This window comes from Prunus avium, chromosome 4 (assembly GCF_965620075.1).
Source record: "Prunus avium chromosome 4, drPruAviu1.hap1.1, whole genome shotgun sequence".
In the NCBI taxonomy this organism is placed as follows: domain Eukaryota; kingdom Viridiplantae; phylum Streptophyta; class Magnoliopsida; order Rosales; family Rosaceae; genus Prunus; species Prunus avium.
In genome coordinates, this window is record NC_142287.1 from 27,343,622 (window position 1) to 27,360,209 (window position 16,588).

Sequence of the window (16,588 nt, forward strand, 5' to 3'; positions counted from 1 at the left end):
GATTCTGAGGTAGAATAAATATATGCGGAAGAGTCATTGGCAAATGTCGAGGCTAAAGGAATTCCAATTGCTGTTGTCGCTGGAGATGGTGGGGTAGACGAGACTAGGGCGTACTGTGAGTATCTGATTGGAGCCTCGACGAGGAAAATGAGGGCAACGAAGTCCAAACCCTCTTCAGGTGAAGGAGCTTTGCAAAAGGGGGCGGGTTATTTGGTTGAGCCACTCACCGAGGCTGTGACGAAGAAGGTGCTTGAAGCGGAGGCGCTTCGACAGGTGGTGGAGAAGGTAGTAGGGAAGCGCCAATTTGAGGAGGTGTTGAACATGGGCCCAACACTGAAGAAGCCGAAGTTCCCCGTGCTACTGAATGAGATCTTCAAAGATGACGAGAAGGAGGAGATGGATGAGGCCAATGGGAAATAGAAGGTCACTTTGGCATGTCTTCGGAAGACTGTGCCCTTCGTCAACACCATGATTGATGGGGGCAGTTGGAGCTCAAAGAGATTGACTCCATTCGTCCGGATGGCTATCCCGAAGAGCTGGAGAAGAGCTTCCTCCTTCATGCCGCTGTAAGTATGATATAATTTTTTTTTGGTGGCATGTCGTTTGTTTTAAGGCCGATTCTGATGGACTTTGTATGCAAAGTTCGATGGATTTGTTCGTGACAATGAGGAAGTCTGCACGTGCTCATAGCCAAGCCTTGGCGAAGAGTGCCGAAGCCAAGGCCTAGATTGCGACGGTGAGTGAGTTTATGAGGGATCGTCATCAGTTGCTGAAGGAGAAGGAGATGGCCGAACGCAAGCTGGTGGAGCTTCAGCCTAAAGCGGAGGTGGTCGAGAGGGCAGCGAGAGTGTCTAATGTCACTCATATTACCGTTGAGGAGACCCTGAAGGCCATGGAGATGGCGAAAGAGGATGAGCTTTGGGAGGCGAGGCATAAGGGTGCCGAAGAGGCTCTTGTCCAGTTCAAGGCCTCGACCGAGTTTGAGAGCTTGGTTGATGATACGATTTTTACCATTCATGCAAATCAGGTTAAAATCACATAAAATACTTGCAAGAATACAAGGCTATTGTAGTATAGATGCTCATGCAAGGTCGTTCTCCTCAAGGACTATTTAGTAATTAATGTAAAAACAATCTCTTATTAACTACTTGAAATTAAGGGCTGAGAAGGATGATTTTGAAATTGTCTAAAAACTACGAATGTTGATTAAAAACAAATATGATCAAAGAAAAGAGTTTTATAATCCAATTTATAAAAGCACTAGGGTTTGACCATCACCTAGCAATCCTATGAATTTTTACCAATTACTTATGATCTGCACATGCCACTTTGAAGGTTAGGTTTTCCTAATTTATATTCTACTTGGAACCTCCAACATAGAACGTATATCTAACATGCAACCTGTCCGGACGTTCGGATCAAATCTGAACATGAAAGACTCATTAAGTTTTGTGAAAACCCTTTGAAAAACCATGCAACCCTTAAGACGTGGTGTTCATCTTAAGTGAAATTACAATTATTAATCACAAGACGCCAGCATCAATTTCAGGGAACCTTCCGACCAAAATTGCATCCAATTACTTTTCTAAAGATCCTAAGGGTGATCAGGCATCAAGACAATTAGATAGTTTAAAATAGTGATTAATAATTCAAAGTATGCATGCACTCAATCATAAGCAATTAAATAAAAATTACATATTCATGCTAAGGTTCAAGGCTTCACCCTAGCAAAAGAAAATTAGTTACGCATATTCATAACTGAAATCATGGAAAATCTCATTAAGAAGAACAAGAATGAAAACACCTTAAAGTCGCAAAACTCCAAAACCCTAGCACATTCAAAAGCCAAAAAGAAAAGTCCTCAAAGTTCCTGTGAAAAAGAACTTAAATACCTCCTAAAACCCAACTGCCCAATCCCCACAAGGAAACTAGGTTAAAATAAAATAATACTAGGATATAAAGTCCAAATTGGATTAGGAGAATCTGCATTTAAACTGCCCAGCCACGTTTTGGCCTCAAATTTCCTCCAAATCAGGCCCAAGATAGCTTGTTTTAAAGATAAAAACGTTCTGAACACTTCTCCAGAAGGCCACGAAGGTCATCTTGGGCTCCAAAAACGCAATAAAGGCCCAAAATGTCACTTTCCTTTGGAATCACGCAATCGATAAGTGCCTGGACAACAGATGCGGATGACCTCGTAAGGGCCTTCCCATGTTGAGTTGAGGGTGCCCTCGTTTGGCTTCTTGGTAGCCAAAGAGACTTTGCGCATGACCCAAACCCCAACTTTGAACGATAACACAACGTGACATATCAATCGCCATGTGATGTAGGACGAAATATGGTCAATTATGGCACTGGGAAAAGAAGAAAGGCGTATCGTTGGGATTTTCTAATTGATTGAAGAAGAATTGGAGCGAAGAAGTGAAAACGGACGTAGCAGGAATTTACAGATTTGGTGTCCGAGCTCCGATTGGGTCGCATAATACATTCTCGAAAAGGGAACGATGTCATGAGTCCAACTCACAGTTTAACTGCGTTATATGGTGGCTTTTGGGCTTCTGAGGTCGTTTGGCCTTCCAAAAGTGCATTTAAAAATTGTATTCAATTTAAAGACTTTCCGTTTCTTTTTTGTTACATTTTCAATAACTCCCCAGGGCAGTCCAAAGGGTGAGATCGTTGTATTTAATCAGCTGTCATGCTTGGTTGAGACCATCTCGACTTTTATCAAATAATTCAAAGAGAATTTTCTCTCTAATTTCCTGGTGGATTCCAGATTATCGTTCTTTAGGATTTTCGCTTGAAAATCTATTTGCTTGTGCTGCGTCAAGTGGTATTAGAGCAGGTTTTGCCTGACTCGAGGTGCCTCCAATGGCTCGTCCAGACGAAGAAGATAGGACTCGTGGAGACGGGGAACCAATCACCTCTAGAGAATTTGATGTTGCAGTTGTTCCATACTTCATGGGGAGCGACTGCATCGAAGGCTTTCTTCAATGGGTTGTAGACATAGAGGAAATATTTGATTCAATATCGATCCCAGAGGAGAAGATGGTGAAAATTGTTGCATCCAGTTTAGAAGACGATGTTGCTTCTTGGTGGGATCAGTTGCGAAAATCTAGGAAGCAACAAGGTAAAAATCCTATCAGTTCTTGGCATTGGATGAAGAGACTTCTTGTGAAAAAATTCTTTCCTTTTGAATATAATATATATTTATTAAGGAATGGTTACAAGATTGTTCAACCCAATATCATGGTGGGTCTAGAAAAGATGGAGGAAGTTCTCGAAAAGGAAGAAACTGTGATGGATGCTGTATTAATTGAAGATCCAATCATCCATAAGATGAAGGAAGAGATTCAAGAAAAACAAGATATTGAGCCTATTGAAACTCCTGTTGTTGTTGAAACATATATTTCAAAAGATGAAGAACAACAATTGGATTCCTCTGAAATTAAAGGCATGGATAAATCTGTATTTGGAGAAGAAAATAATTCATACAAGGAGTTTGATTCTCAACATTCTAATCTTGTTTATGGAATTAATTATATGATTATTCCATCCAAATATGAGCAAGTCCTAATTCTACAAATTGAAGAGTTTATCTACACATCAAGTTCTATGCCTACTCAGGTTCATTTTAACGAGAACTCGAGGTCGAGTTCTTTTCAAGTGAAGGGGTCTGATGTAGGACAAAGTATGGTCAATTATGGCACTAGGAAAAGAAGAAAGGCGTATCGTTGGGACTTTCTAATTGATTGAAGAAGAATTGGAACGAAGAAGTGAAAAAGGACGTAGCAGGAATTTACAGATTTGGCATCCGAGCTCCGATTGGGTCGCATAATACATTCTCTAAAAGGGAACAACGTCACGAGTCCAACTCACAGTTTAACTGTGATATATGGTGGCTTTTGGGCTTCTGAGGTCGTTTGGCCTTCCAAAAGTGCATTTAAAAATTGTATTCAATTTAAAGACTTTCCGTTTCTTTTCTATTACGTTTTCAATAACTCCCCAGGGCAGTCCAAAGGGTGAGATCGTTGTACTTAATCAGCTATCATGCTTGGTTGAAACCATCTTGAGACTTTTATCAAATAATTCAAAGAGAATTTTCTCACTAATTTCATGGTGAATTCTAGATTATCGTTCTTTAGGATTTTCGCTTGAAAATCTATTTGCTTGTGCTGCGTCACCGTGTTGTTACAAATTCAACAAAATTATATATTTGGACATGCCGACATGTTGTCAACTTGTCACACATTAATTTCTCATTTGCTGCTTATGTTGATGGAATGGAAAATGCAGATGTATGCGATTGGGTGGAAGATATATGGAATACCAAAGGAGAAGAACAGGAAGCAGCAAAGAAACAGTTGCTGCAAGAACTACCAAACTAGCTAACTAGCTAGAGAATCATATGTCCTTTTGCACAAACTCAAGTTTTAAAAAAAAGGTACAAATAAAAAATAATAAAATAGAATTTTTTAGAAAAAGTGGATCAGTATGAAATGATGAAAGGAGTGTTTTAGAGGGATCAGTGGAGTGTGGTTAGTTGCATCACCACGGCATCTAGCAGAAGACACAAGTCCCAACTTATGTAGCTTTTTATCAACTATAGCCTTTAGTCTAGCGTTATTTTTCTTTTCGACATTGTCTCGAGTTCAAATCAACCATGCTATCTGAACATCATTGCCGATAATCATAACCAAAGCTCAAACTTAACCTACTTGGGAGATCCAGCCGAAAAAAAAAACTACTTGGGAAACCCCTCTGACTCTTACCAAAACTGAAAAAGCTGAAGCCTGCAAGAAAGAAAGAAAGTTTCCATTTCTGAAGGACCCCCCATTAAGATTTCATGCATGAACCTTCGAGATTAAATAGCAGCACGCCAAACACCACAGACAGAAGATCTAGATAGAGGGAGAGAGGGAGAGAGAGAGGATCCACAATGGGTCATACTTCCACCAAGAAAATGAAAGGGAATGTTTGGTTTCAAAGCCTCACAGAAACGGGACCCTAAACCAGTTGAATCTAAGAAACCCATCACTATCAAAACTTGTGCTTGGCTCTTATTAAAAACAAGAAAAAAAAAGCAAGAAAAAAAAAACTCTAAGATTAAAGCATATGCGTTCTTATCAGTCAAAAGTGGAGGAAATTTCTTGCAAATAAAATAGACCCTATGAAATTGAAGCAAAGTGACTTCATCTTTTTTCTGCTTTTCCTTTATGTGGAAAAGGAAAAAGAAATTCAAGATTTGATATCGAAAGCAGTGACATAATGCTATCCGATTGGAAGAATGTGGAATACATACAAAAAGGAAGAAAAATATAATTTTTGTCCATTTCTGTCGTTGACTGCTTTGAATTTTTGATTTATTTGGCCCCGGTCTTCTTTAAACCATTCAATTCAAGTATTGCCTACGAACACATTATTTGTTAAATAGATTTGGTGACTAAATTCAACAACTCACTTCTGCCTAAAAGTCAATTAAAAAAGTATGTTTTAATCTATTTTTCTTGTCTCGAGCTTTGATGTTCCATGTTCAAGTTCATCTACTTAAAATTGATTAGGTATATATTTTGAGCGATGCTATTCCCATATACCATTTAATCAAAAAATTTAATGACAAAGTTTACTCTTATGTAAAATGACTAAAATAACTTATTAGAAAAGTATCTTACTCTCTATTCACCCTCCATTTTAAACCCACCTAAAACCATAAGTTAATCTTCTCTCCATATCTCCAACACTTTGATTTATTTATGTGATATATTTATTTTTTCAAAGCTCTTAAACATGACTATTAGTGTAGCGAATTGACAATATCAACAGTATTGAGAGAAAATTGATACTTTATTTATGTCAGTTCAAGAATATATTATTGAGCTAAGATGCCTAAAATTTTAACTACCAAGACATCTTTAGGACATAAACTAAACTTTTAATACTGAAATCTGAAAACTATTTAACAAACTGTTTGTTAGTATGTTTTAATCTATTTTTGGTGTCTCTAGCTTTTGTGTTAGGTGTTCAAGTTGGTCTATCTAAAATTGATTAGGTATATATTATGAGTGAGGGTATTTCCATTCACCATTTGATGAAAATTTAAATCCCTCAATACTACAGTAATTGACAATATCGACAATAATTATGTCATATTTTAAGTGATTATATGAAGAAGCATATTGGAGGTGTTTCTAAAATCACTCCCGAACGATAATGGGAAAATTTTGCTTTACTGTGGAAGTAGCTGCATTCCACCTAAATTTTTTAAAACCATATAGGCTGCGTTTGGTTCATGGGAAAGGAATCTTGGGCATGGGAAATCAATTCCTTTCCCATGTTTGGTAAGTCAGGCATGGGAAAGCGATTCCTAGCACATGGGAAAGTAGGAGGGAAAGTGAATCCTTCCTTCCTCCTTGGGTTTCACTTTCCCTTCCCATGGGAAAGTAAAACTAGCATTAAATACAATTTTTTTTGACTAATTTGTCCTTACTAACAATTCATAATTACAATTTTTATCCAACAATTATTGGTATTTTTTTTTATTTTTAATATGGGTACAATTGGGAAACTAAACAAAATTTGTTTTCCATTCCTACTCAAAACAAACATGGGAAAGGAAATAAAGTGATATTTCCGGATCACTTTCTCGGCATTACCAAATATGGGAAATGAATCAACATTTCTCATCCCTTGGGAAATGACATGGGAAATGATTTCCCATCAAATTCATTCCGTGAACCAAACGGGGCCATAAAGTAATCAACATCAATTAAAAATAAAAAAAGAAATTCAAGATTTTGATATCGAAAGCAGTGACGTAATGCCATCTGATTGGAAGAATCTAGAATACGTATCAGGTACAAAAAGGAAGAGAAATAGAATATCTCCATCCGCCGTGCCTAGGAGTCTCCATTTCCGGGTCGTTTGACTACTTCTTCTGCCTTAAATTTTTGTCCATAAGTACTCGCACTGAGACTCACTCTACCACCACAGCCACCCACAGCTTCATATCTAAGCTGAAGTTTTGTAACCCTCGAAAAAACTTTCCATCAACCAATTCAAAAGTTTCAATCTTTAATGGCGGATCAGGTGGTTTTGTTGGATTTCTGGCCCAGCCCTTTTGGGATGAGGCTGAGAATTGCTCTGGCTGAGAAGGGCGTTCAGTATGAGTACAAAGACGAGGACTTGAGGAACAAGAGCCCACTCTTGCTCCAGTCGAACCCGGTTCACAAGAAGATACCGGTTCTCATTCACAATGGCAAAGCGGTCTCTGAGTCCCTCGTTGCGGTTCAGTACATTGATGAGGTTTGGAAGGATAAGGCTCCTCTGCTGCCTTCTGATCCTCACCTCCGAGCCCATGCCAGGTTCTGGGCTGACTATGTTGACAAGAAGGTAACTTTTTCTAATTTACTGATTTGCATTTGGAATGTGTTGGAAGTGAAACAATTTTTTTGTTTTTTGTTTTTGGGTTGTGGGATTGAAACAATTGAAAAGATGGGATTAATGCAAGTTTGAAATTAGATTATCTGGTTTTGATTTTGACAATCCTATTAACCCTTTAAGCTTTCTGCGATTCTGGTGATGTGAAATGCAGATGTATGAGATTGGGAGGAAGGTGTGGACAACCAAAGGAGAAGAACAGGATGCAGCAAAGAAGGAGTTCCTTGAGTGCATTAGTGTGCTAGAAGGTGAGCTTGGAGACAAGCCTTACTTTGGGGGTAAGACTTTCGGATTCGTGGACGTGGCGCTCATTCCTTTTTCTAGCTGGTTGTCTGTCTATGAGAAGTTTGGCAACTTCAGTGTGGAGGCAGAGCACCCAAAGTTTATTGCATGGGTTAAGAGATGCCTGGAGAAGGAGAGCGTGTCCAAGTCTATTCCTGAGCAGCAAAAGGTCTATGACTTCGTTTTGGAAATGAGGAAAAAGCTTGGAATAGAGTAAATGGGAGGCAGCAAGTTTGTTAGATCACGTACTTGTTCTGTCTTTCAAGTTTGAACTTGTTTTCGTTTCTTTAAGATTAGAATAAAAGGGCACTTGACCAAGCCCTCTACAGTATGAGGCACTTTGTTGTGCCTTTCTCTCGTCTTATGTTTCTTTGTCAATTGCTTTTGTAGTCAAATTATCATATTGTTGTTGACTTCTTGTTGTAGTAAGGAAATTTTACTTGATCAAATTTCTTATTCAGTGAGCTAGTTTTCTTTTAGAAATTTCTTATTCACTTGCTGCAAACAGTGCTCATGCAGCTGCTTGGCCCTTGCCATCAATCTCCCCTACAAATTGCACACCCAATCCCTGGAGCCGCAATTATGATATGTCCTGTGCAGGCTCAAGAAGCTATGACTGATTCACTTACTTCCTCCACATCTTTAACATGGTGACGTGTTAGGTTGTTGGGAGGAAAATAGCTTATTGATTCCCTCGTGATTTGCAGCTCAGCCGATTAAATGCATTCACTCATGTATTCCATATTTTACGATCAATTCATCCTCTCCTAGTATCAGTTTTATGAAAAAGAGAACGTGTAAAACATTTAAGCAAACATGTTAAGCAAAAATTCATATACTTCAATTAATTACTAAATTTGATTTAGTTTTTCTAAGAATGTGACAGTTTAAACTACTCTAGATTAAAGAAAGCGGTCGGGGAAAGATTATCTAGTCTAAACAGGATTGAGTAGGATCAATTCGGTTGCAAGGTGATGGACATACTGCAAATTAATTACAGGTTGTGTCCTCAGTCCTTATTCTGCAGTCACCATTTTTGTATATATGGGACCAGAGGTCCCCAGTTGTCATCAAGGAGAATAAAAGCTTTTACTATTTCATTCATTATATTTGTAACCCCTGTAACTTTGTATCAAGCAATTCAAATCTGTCAATGGCGGATGAGGTGGTGTTGTTGGACTACTGGGCCAGCCCTTATGGGATGAGGGTGAGAATCGCTCTGGCTGAGAAGGGCATTCAGTACGAGTCCAGGGAAGAGGACTACTTGACCAACAAGAGCTCACTCTTGCTGCAGATGAACCCGGTTCACAAGAAGATCCCGGTTCTCATTCACAATGGCAAACCGGTCTCCGAGTCTCTCATTGCGGTTCAGTACATCGACGAGGTTTGGAAGGATAAGGCTCCTCTTTTGCCCTCTGATCCTTACCTTAGAGCCCAAGCCATGTTCTGGGCTGACTTCGTTGACAAGAAGGTAATTTTACTAATTTGTGTTTGGAATATGTTTGATTATCTGGTTATATTTTTGTGTTGGTGTTCTGTCTGTAAACAAACGTGTTAGAACTTTAAAAAATTTCTGATACATGGAACTATTACTGAGGATGTAAATTATTAGAATGATAATTAAACGGAAATAAGATCAGTGCTTGTGTTTTCAGTGTTTCAATAAGCGCTAATTAGTTAGTAAGTCAATATTCTAACACCTCGATTGGGACCGTGCCCCACACAATGTATCCCACAATTTGAACTGTCCATTCTTTAGGTGTTCATTGAAAGATAATTTGTGTAAAAATCCACTCCAATCGAAAAACGCCAAGTTATATAACTGTGACATTATAAATAATTACATAGGTCTAAAATATAATTGATCCAATGGTTTATAAGTTTGATTCAAATCTTGACACATTGCACAGTGCAACACCATATAGAAAAATCTGAATAGTCACTTCTCATTAATGATACAGTGAGATTTTTTTTTCTGTACTTACCGGAAAAAATAAATTCATGTGAATGTCAATACATGGAGGGTTGAGGGCCCCATTTTTATGGTTCGCCTCGGGCCTCTTGAATCTTATGACCGGCCCTGAGGTGTGAAATGCAGGTATATGAGAGTGGAAAGAGGACATGGATAACCAAAGGAGAAGAACAGGAAGCAGCAAAGAGGGAATTCCTTGAGTGCATAAGGTTGTTAGAAGAAGAGCTTGGAGACAAGCCTTACTTTTGGGGGTGAGAACCTCGGATTCGCGGACGTGGCACTTATTCCTACCTATTGCTGGTTTTATGTGCGCGAGAAATTTGGAAACTTCAGTGTGGAGGCAAAGCACCCAAAGTTTATTGCATGGGCAAAGAGGTGCATGCAGAAGGAGGGTGTGTCCAAGTCTCTTCCTGACCAGAAAAGGGTCTACGAATTCGCCCTGCACTTTCGGAGTAAACTTGGAATGGGGTAGATGGGAAAAAGCATGGGCATATAAATAAGATATCATCCATGTACTTGTTCTGTGTTTTTTAAGTTTCAACCTCTGTTTAGGGTTGTTTTGAAATTAGAATAAAAGGGCACTTGGCCAAGTTGCCAAGCCCCCTCTACTTTGAGGAGGCACTTTGTTGTGCCTCTGGTCATATGTGTTCTGTAGTCAAATTATCAAATTGTTGTGAACTTGTTATGACAAAGCTCAACCAGCAGCCAAAAAAATGCAACTCAGAAACACCCTTTCTACATATGAACACTTTATTCATAACAATAGGCAAACACATCAAAGTGTCTGCATTACTATTGTCGACGGCAAATATCATTATTGACTGGAAAAACAAAGCTGAAAGGAAAAAGATCCAGAAGAACAGCCTAACATATGATTGCAGGATTTGCTAACATGGTGACCATGTTGATAGAGTCTGCTGCTGGCTAGCAACCTGTTCTATACCCAATTAACAAGCGACTCATACACCTTTTTAGGGTCTGCAAGAGATTTTGACACGCTCTCCCGGTGCATGCACCTCTTGGCCCATTCAATCAGCTTGGGGCACTCTGCCTCTGTGCTGAAGTTTCCATAAGTCTCATATGCATAGAACCAGCTGTAGAATGGGATAAGAGCAATGTCCAAGAACCCAAAGCTCTCACCCTCAAAATAAGGCTTGTCTCCAAGCTCTCCTTCCAACTGCTTAAGGGCTTCAACAAATTCCTTCTTGCCTGCCTCTTGTTCCTCTCCTTGTGTGCCCCATATTTTCCTCGAAGCAACATATAGCTGCAATTTTTGCAAACATTATTACATCAAAATGAACTCCTAGATATTATGCAAGATTAAACTGTTTTCTCTAGTCCCCATTCCAAAAGAAATTTCTGTTGCACCACTTAAAATTAAAACTCTGTTTTTGCCAAGGTTGTAGGCTTGTTGCTCCTCTAACACTAATCAGTTTCTATTTCAAAAAATTCCACTCATTTATCCAGACACACAGAATTAATAAGATATTTTTAAAAAGTGGTCTCGTTTTATTTTTTATACAATCTTCCCAGATAGCAAGCAAGATCATGTAATTGAGCATACCATAGTTTCAACTCAAGGTCTGGTGTGGAACGGAGTGACCCATTGAAACTCCCCTGAAAAAACAGTTTTTCATTTATGTAAATCCTTTCAATTTGATCTAATATAAGTAAATTTTAACCTGGGAAAACTTCAAATTTTCAAAATTTTCTATAATTTTTCTGGAGTTGAATTGCAATCAGTATATGTATATGTAGCAGCTTTATATATAGAAAAAAAGGCAAGAGACAACTTAGACAAGCTAATTACATTCTTATCAATGAAGTCAGCCCAGAACCTTGACCGAGCTCTCTGGTAAGGATCAGAGGGAAGCAGAGGAGCTTTGTCCCTCCAAACCTCATCAACATACTGCACAATGATCAGAGACTCACAGACCGGTTTACCGTTGTGGATGAGAACCGGGATCTTCTTGTGAACCGGGTTCATCTGCAGAAGCAATGAACTCTTGTTCCTCAAGTCCTCCTCTCTGTTCTCATACTTGACACCCTTCTCAGCCAGCGCCACTCTCGCCCTCATCGCAAACATGCTTGCCCAGAAATCCAAAAGAACAACCTCATCCGCCATTGTTGACTGATACACAAAACAAGCTTCTTTCTTCTTCTTCAAGCTCTGTCTAGCTTGACAGAGTGAGAGCAAATATATAAAGGTTTTTGACTTGTTTGCATGTGCTAAAAAAATGTATTGGGCGGCTGAATTTGGGAGGGGGTGTCACGTGGCATGCTGTATGTCGTTTAGGGGCTAGTCTCCCAAAACAACCCCCACAAAGGAAAAGTTGCCATGGCAAGAAATTGACCCACGAAATATTGCAAGTCTATGGCAAGACTTGCTTGGGCAAGTTGATGTAATGCTGATGTCAGCAGTCAATTTAAATATCAAAAAAATCAACAACAAAAAAGCACATAATCTCTTTGCTATAAACACCTAGCTATGTTCTTCACTTCACACACCAAAATCCATACAAATTCCTCTCCTCATATCTCATGTAAATAGTGGTTATCTTTGGGCTGTCATTGTAATGGATGGGAATGTATCAAAAAATTGCTAAGACAATCACTATTCACATGAATAGTTTTTGCCCTTGCCATGGCACAATGGGGTGAAAGTGCTCTAAAGGTGTGTTTTCCAATTCCAACCAAAGCTTTCCACCTACTTCTTGCTTTCGCTTTTGCAACTTGCACTACATGTGGAATTTTTGGGCATCATAGGCTTCCTCTGTTCAAGTATGTCTTCTACCATATTTTGAGACCATATCTTTGATGGGTCAAGTCAAGAGGTCTATTTGTATATATTCCACTAATCAACTTGTCAAATTGCTACGTAGAGTCTTACTAATTCACTTATTATAAGAAATTTTTTGTTTATATTCAATAAAATAGGAAATATAAAGGACATAGTAAATAGACTAGTTCTGTTTTGGGCTTAGTCAGCTTCTTTTAAATTTTTCTTAACTTGAAGTCAATGGCCCTCTGCAAGTGCTCTAGGGCCTCTTTAATTTGTATTGACAATTATGTTTCTACCATTTTCTATAAATTTCAACTAATAACCTCACAATCCACTCTCAGAGAAAGACAACACACTGCACAGCTTCAAAAGGCATATAGTTTCATTCTTGAAAACTCAGCAGTTTATAAAAAAGAAAAAAAATATATTGAGTGGAGATATTATAATTGTGGAGGAAATAATGGTGTAAGAGGAAGCAAATGATTGAGTGTCCATGTTAGTCTATATGAATTTTCAAGCTTATGGAGTTCGATCAACTATTATCCGACGGAGCACCGAACACAGTATAACTTAGTCAGACTATTTATCCAGAATATAACCAAACGCCTAATAATATTATAGATAAACAATCAATACTCTCCGAAACAAATTAATACTATCCGACATAAATTAGTCAGTACAGTCCGACGTACCAAACGAGCCCTTAAGCAAAAATGTGTTACCCGTTATGTTAAGCAAAAATTCATATACTTCAATTAATTACTAAATTTGATTTAATTTTTCTAAGAATGTGACAGTTTAAACTACTCTAGATTAAAGAAAACGGCCAGGGAAAGATTATCTAGTCTAAACAGGATTGAGCAGGATAAATTCGGTTGCAAGGTGAGGGACATACTGCACATAATTAGTATTAATAGGATTTAGCAAAAATGTGTTACACGTTGTGTCCTCAGTCTTTATCTAGAGTCACCATTTTTGTATATATGGGACCAGAGGTCCCCAGTTGTCATTAAGGAGAATAAAAGCTTTTACTATTTCAATCATTATATTTGTAACCCCTGTAACTTTGTATCAAGCAACTTCTGTATTCATGCTTTCTGTTTGGAACTTAACCATTCCTTCCATTACTAGAAAAAGTGAACATTGGGAAGCTAGAGAAAAAGAACCTTGAGCAGAGAAGCATGGAAGATTGGAAGAAGAAGATGCAGAGCTTGACACTGTACGGTAATGAACACCATTCTGTAGATAAATATAGGGTTTTCTCAGATTGGAATTTGCTGTAGCTTTCGTATGGTCGGCAAGCATGTGAACTTGCTTACGTATAGGGATATACTTTAATGAAACGGTGATGCCTGGATATAAAGACATTCAATGTCTTTTACCACCATTAATATTCCAAATGTTCTTACAATATCTTAAAAAGTGAGCACGACATGAATTCAGTCAGCTAATTAAGGTAGTGTGGCTTGCTCCTTTGCACTCCAAAAGCATATCCTTCAACCGAAAATTTAGAAAAGCAAAAAAGAACAAATCCAGTTGATGACAAAAAAGAAGATCAGTACGAAAATGTAAGGTTTGTTTTAGGATAGGAGAAGCATCATGCATAAGGAGAGCCAAGTTTTCTTCTCAAATTCAGCACATAAAATGGTGAAATTGGATTGCTTTCGGAATGCAAACATCAATGGTGAAATCCCAACTCTGGCTTTGAGCATGGGAGTTCACAACCCGTGGTCCTAGAGTGCAATTTTATATGAAAATTAATTTGTAACCAACTATTCAAAAGATATCTTGAGAGCATAAAGATGCATATGTGTGTACATGTCAAAGTCTTACTTATATAAAAATAAAGATAAATTATCATGTGTGACGGTAATACCAGGTCGACATGATAAATTATTGTGTGTGACGATAACACTAGATCGACATATTTGATGCTAAAAAATGGACGGCCACGATTGAACCCAACTTAGAGTGAGAATATGAAGGTTGATGGCTGAAAGCGGGACCTTTAGCAATGTATGTGCCTTCAATCGCTCGTGGACCTTCAGTAGACAGGGAATGACTTGTAAAAAAGGGGAGACAAAGGTGACTGCTTTTGCACCGGTGTGGTATCGACCGTAGGCTCTTCGAAGCTTAGTCAGATAAGGGTGGAGTAAACAAGTATGATTTGAGTGATCAAATTGTCATTACCTGTGTAATAGGGCAAGCATCCTATTTATAGGCAAGGGTATGAGATACCTTGGCATGGTTTTTCGATGTGGGACTCGTGGTATGGCTTGTGAGGCCGCCACATGTCTTTGGCCACTTGTAGCACCTTTCTCGGGATGAAGGTACTTCATGGCCGAAGGCACTTTATAGGCTAATTGGGCTTGATCATGTGTGGTATAAACAAGAGTCCCCCAAGTTGCCAATTGAGAAGGAACTTCTTGGTTGGGGACTTGCTGATATTTCTCTTCGGTATAGATTATGCCTTTGAGGGTGTGCCGATCTGTAGGGTATCGTGGGATCGGCTGGTGGTTTTACCACGCTGACCCTTTGAGGGTGTGCCGATCAGTAGGGTACCGCGTGATCGGCTAGTGGTTTGACCAAGCATTGAGGGTGTGCTGATCGGCTAGTGGTTTGACCAAGCATTGAGGGTGTGCTGATCGGCTTTGGCTTTTGTGCCAGTGTTAGGGTAACACTTCGGCTTTCGTGCAAATGCTAGAAGGGTGACACATGTGCATCGTGATAGGCGCAAGCTTCGAAGAAAATTATGGTGACTATTAGTGATCCATTGGTGGATTCAGTCGTGATATAAATATGCGGGGAGGCATTTTTGGGAAAACACTTAGCGTTTTGAGTGAGTTGAGAAGGAGCATATGAGGCGATTTCCAACGGCGAAGCTTGTGGCGGTGCGATTTCCGGCAGAGACTCCACGGTGATTTTAACAAGGTACGAACTTCTTATTGCCCTTTTTTTTTTTAATCAAATGTCCTTTGCGAGTTGACTTTTGATTGAACATAGGTAGAACTTGCATGAACACCTAGTGAAATCGAGTTTTAGGAAGTGGAAACTTTAGGGGAGCGTTTGGGTGGATCTGTGGCAAGCACTTAGGGCTAGTTTGGCATTGCTGTGCTGTGAAAATAATCGCTGTCAGATTTGTTGTGAGAGAAATCAACTGTGAGAGAAAGCAGTTTGGCGTTTGGTAAACTTTTTGTTAAAAGTGTTGTTGGTATTGATTTCCTCATAATCAGAAAATGATTGTGGCATAATCATTAAACCCAGCGCCTTTTCAAAACTGATTCCTGCATAATCAGAAAATGAAAGCACCTCATTAGCTGCTTTCCCTTATAGCTTTCTCTCACAGCAATTTTTAAAAATAAGTGATTTTCTCACAGTTTACCAACCGGGCTGGACTTCCCAAAAAATTTTAAAAATCACTTATCACCCCAAATAAGCAATGCCAAACGAGCACTTAGTTGCCCTTCTATTGTATTTGTAGATGTCAGAGAGTGATTCTCAAAATTTGAGTAGTGTCGTTGCCAAACATTGGTCAAGTGGTGCAACGACATTGATTCAGGAAATGGCATATTAGAGCGATTATGAGGTAGAATCAATATATACGGAAGAGTCATTGGCAAATGTTGAGGTTGAAGGAATTCCAATTGCCATCTTTGGAGATGGTGGGGTAGACAAGACTAGGGCGTACTGTGAGTATTTGATGGGAGCCTCGAAGAGGAAAATGAGGGCAACGAAGTCCAAGCCCTCTTCAGGTGAAGGAGCTTCGCAAAAGGGGGCTGGTTATTTGGTTGATCCACTCATCGAGACTGTGACGAAGAAGGTGCTTGAAGCGGAGGTGCTTTGACAGATGGTGGAGAAGGTGGCAGGGAAGCGCCAATTTGAGGAGGTGTTGAACATGGGCCCGACACTGAAGAAGCCGAAGGTCCCCGCTCTACTGAATGGGATCTTCAAAGATGACGAGGAGGAGGAGATGGATGAGGCCAATGGGAAAGAGAAGGTCACTAGGGCCTATCTTCGGAAGACTGTGCCCTTCGTCAACACCATGATTGATGGGGGCAGTTGGAGCTCGAAGAGATTGACTCCATTCGTCCGGATGGCTATCCCGAAGAGCTAGAGAA

At 39.3% G+C, this 16,588-nt stretch overlaps 2 protein-coding genes and 1 pseudogene across 3 annotated transcripts; 2 read left to right on the forward strand and 1 right to left on the reverse strand.

Annotated features, from left to right (window-relative positions):
• Positions 1–6,873: 6,873 nt before the first annotated feature.
• Positions 6,874–8,184, forward strand: LOC110772847 (putative glutathione S-transferase). The gene is made up of 2 exons (XM_021977330.2): positions 6,874–7,386; positions 7,589–8,184. Exons 1-2 carry the CDS (start codon positions 7,072–7,074, stop codon positions 7,931–7,933), a joined length of 660 nt encoding a protein of 219 aa, XP_021833022.2. The 5' UTR covers positions 6,874–7,071; the 3' UTR covers positions 7,934–8,184.
• Positions 8,185–8,776: 592 nt separating this feature from the next.
• Positions 8,777–10,309, forward strand: LOC110772754 (putative glutathione S-transferase; annotated as a pseudogene). Its single transcript, XR_015835436.1, has 2 exons — positions 8,777–9,187; positions 9,815–10,309. The product of XR_015835436.1 is annotated as a putative glutathione S-transferase (transcript).
• A 111-nt stretch (positions 10,310–10,420) lies between these two features.
• LOC110772813 (putative glutathione S-transferase) lies at positions 10,421–11,891 on the reverse strand. The gene is made up of 2 exons (XM_021977290.2): positions 11,499–11,891; positions 10,421–10,952 (listed from the first exon to the last, which is right to left on the reverse strand). The coding sequence occupies exons 1-2, from the start codon at positions 11,811–11,813 to the stop codon at positions 10,626–10,628; spliced, it is 642 nt and encodes a 213-aa protein (XP_021832982.1). The 5' UTR covers positions 11,814–11,891; the 3' UTR covers positions 10,421–10,625.
• Between the last annotated feature and the right edge of the window lie 4,697 nt (positions 11,892–16,588).

Excerpts from the sequence above, each read along its gene's own strand:
- LOC110772847 (XM_021977330.2), top strand. The coding sequence starts at position 7,072 with ATGGCGGATCAGGTGGTTTTGTTGGATTTCTGGCCCAGCCCTTTTGGG. Across the intron at positions 7,387-7,588 it reads CTGACTATGTTGACAAGAAG|ATGTATGAGATTGGGAGGAA; the intron begins GTAACTTTTTCT and ends TGTGAAATGCAG.
- LOC110772813 (XM_021977290.2), bottom strand. The coding sequence starts at position 11,813 with ATGGCGGATGAGGTTGTTCTTTTGGATTTCTGGGCAAGCATGTTTGCG. Across the intron at positions 10,953-11,498 it reads CTGACTTCATTGATAAGAAT|CTATATGTTGCTTCGAGGAA; the intron begins GTAATTAGCTTG and ends CAAAAATTGCAG.